Source organism: Macrobrachium nipponense, chromosome 22, assembly GCF_015104395.2.
Source record: "Macrobrachium nipponense isolate FS-2020 chromosome 22, ASM1510439v2, whole genome shotgun sequence".
Taxonomy (NCBI): Eukaryota; Metazoa; Arthropoda; class Malacostraca; order Decapoda; family Palaemonidae; genus Macrobrachium; species Macrobrachium nipponense.
The window spans coordinates 62714751-62716407 of record NC_087213.1 but is presented as its reverse complement, the minus strand read 5'-3'; the positions used below and the strand labels follow the sequence as shown (position 1 = coordinate 62716407).

At 48.5% G+C, this 1657-nt stretch overlaps 1 protein-coding gene across 1 annotated transcript; it reads left to right on the top strand.

The window, feature by feature from the left end:
* The first annotated feature begins 631 nt into the window (after nt 1–631).
* Nucleotides 632–1657, top strand: LOC135198291 (serine-rich adhesin for platelets-like). The gene has a single exon (XM_064225861.1). The coding sequence runs from the start codon at nt 632–634 to the stop codon at nt 1655–1657; it is 1026 nt and encodes a 341-aa protein (XP_064081931.1).

Here is a 1657-nt window from a genome sequence, read left to right as displayed (position 1 = left end):
TACACCTAGTTTTATTGGGGAACCGCAAGCCCAAAGGGTAGGATCCGCCGGCCCCCCTGGCACGGAGGAGGCAGTGTCAGCAGCAGAATTCTTCCTTTCCCCTAAAAGCGTAAGTAAAAGGTGTGAATTAGCAATAGGTGAGACCAAGACTGTTAGGGATCCTAATGTAGAGGTTAAGGATGAGAAGCTGCTAGAACAGTGTCTTTCGGGTTCAGATTCGGCTATCTTTACAGGATCAGCATTGGATCCGACGGAAGTTTTGTTTCCGTCCTCGTGTTTTCCGAAGGACAAGGATATTAAGTCATCCGTTAAGTCGGTATAAGAAGCGAGACCTGTTGAAAATTTCGAGGCCATCCCTTCTTCTTCGAAAGTTTCCTTCCCAGTGGGTCTTTTTACAGATTCAGGGGCTGTTGGTAGCCAATTTGATTAAATAACATTCAACTTGGCAGAGTATTACGCTAATATTCTATGTTTGTCTCAGAATTATAGACTTCTGGTTAGACAGTGGTTTCATTTAGGCTTTTTGGACATTTAGGATCATGTCAGTAAGAATATCCCCGAGTTTTCGGGTGATATGTTGCAGGATTATCAAGGGGGAGGGGAACCTATATACCTTCTTTCACTCAAAAGAATGGCTTCATCTTCAACTTCTTCTTCTTCTCCATCTCCTTTTACGTCTGTTTTTCCTTCTATTCCTAATGTTTCTCTCCACTCGTTATCTACAAGCTCTACCTCCCATGTTCCTCCTCACTCTTCTCTTTTGGGGCATGCCTTAGCTTCGTCTACAACCAGTCAACAGGTTCCCCCGGGTGGTTCGTTCCCGGAGGGGTCCCGTTCTGAGGTCCCTCGTTCAGAAGCGGAGAGTTCGGCAAACAGACAGTTAGGCATTTCAGACCTGGTGGGCGTATCCCACTCTCTTAACACAGCTGTCAGTGCGAACTTGGTGGGCGGGGCCTCGTACTGTCCGAGTTCTTCGGCAGGGGTTCCGATAGGTATACCAGGTATGTCCTCTCCCTTTTTCTCCTATCCTTCGATGTCTTTCCCAAACTTTTCTCAGGGTGCGGGGGTTTCCTTTTCTAAGGGTTATGGTGTTGGTGCTTGTTTGGTGGGGGTTACGGGAACGGAGATTCCTTCTTCTAATTCTTATGTAAACGCTACGGCAGGTGATTCTTCTGGTATTAAGACTGCTGCGGTGGTTCCCCGTCCAAATAGGACGTTGGGTGGCATGATTGGTACTGGTATTGCGGCTACTCCGGTGTTAGGTACTGGTATGGTTCGCTCAGGTACAAGCGATCTCGCTCTGGGAGCAAGTTCTTCCGCGTTAGTGGGATCCCCTGTGGTTAGAAACTTGGGTAATGTTGTAGGTGTTGCGGCGTCGGAGTTCTCAGGTGTTGGCTCAGGGTATTTGGGGAGGTTAAACTCAGGTGTTTCAACTTCAGTTCCTTTGCAATCCAGTTTGGGTAGATCGGCGGCGCCTTATGCACCAATTTCGTCTTCAGGTCTTCAGGATAAGACGATTCATGCGGATTTTTCACACCAGGGGGGGTCGACCTCAGGGAGGCTTGCTTCGGGCTCGGAACAACTCCAGTGCAACAACTCCACGAGCTGCGTCGTCTCTCTTAGGAGAAAGGGTTCTGGCACAACTGGCTACGGTTAG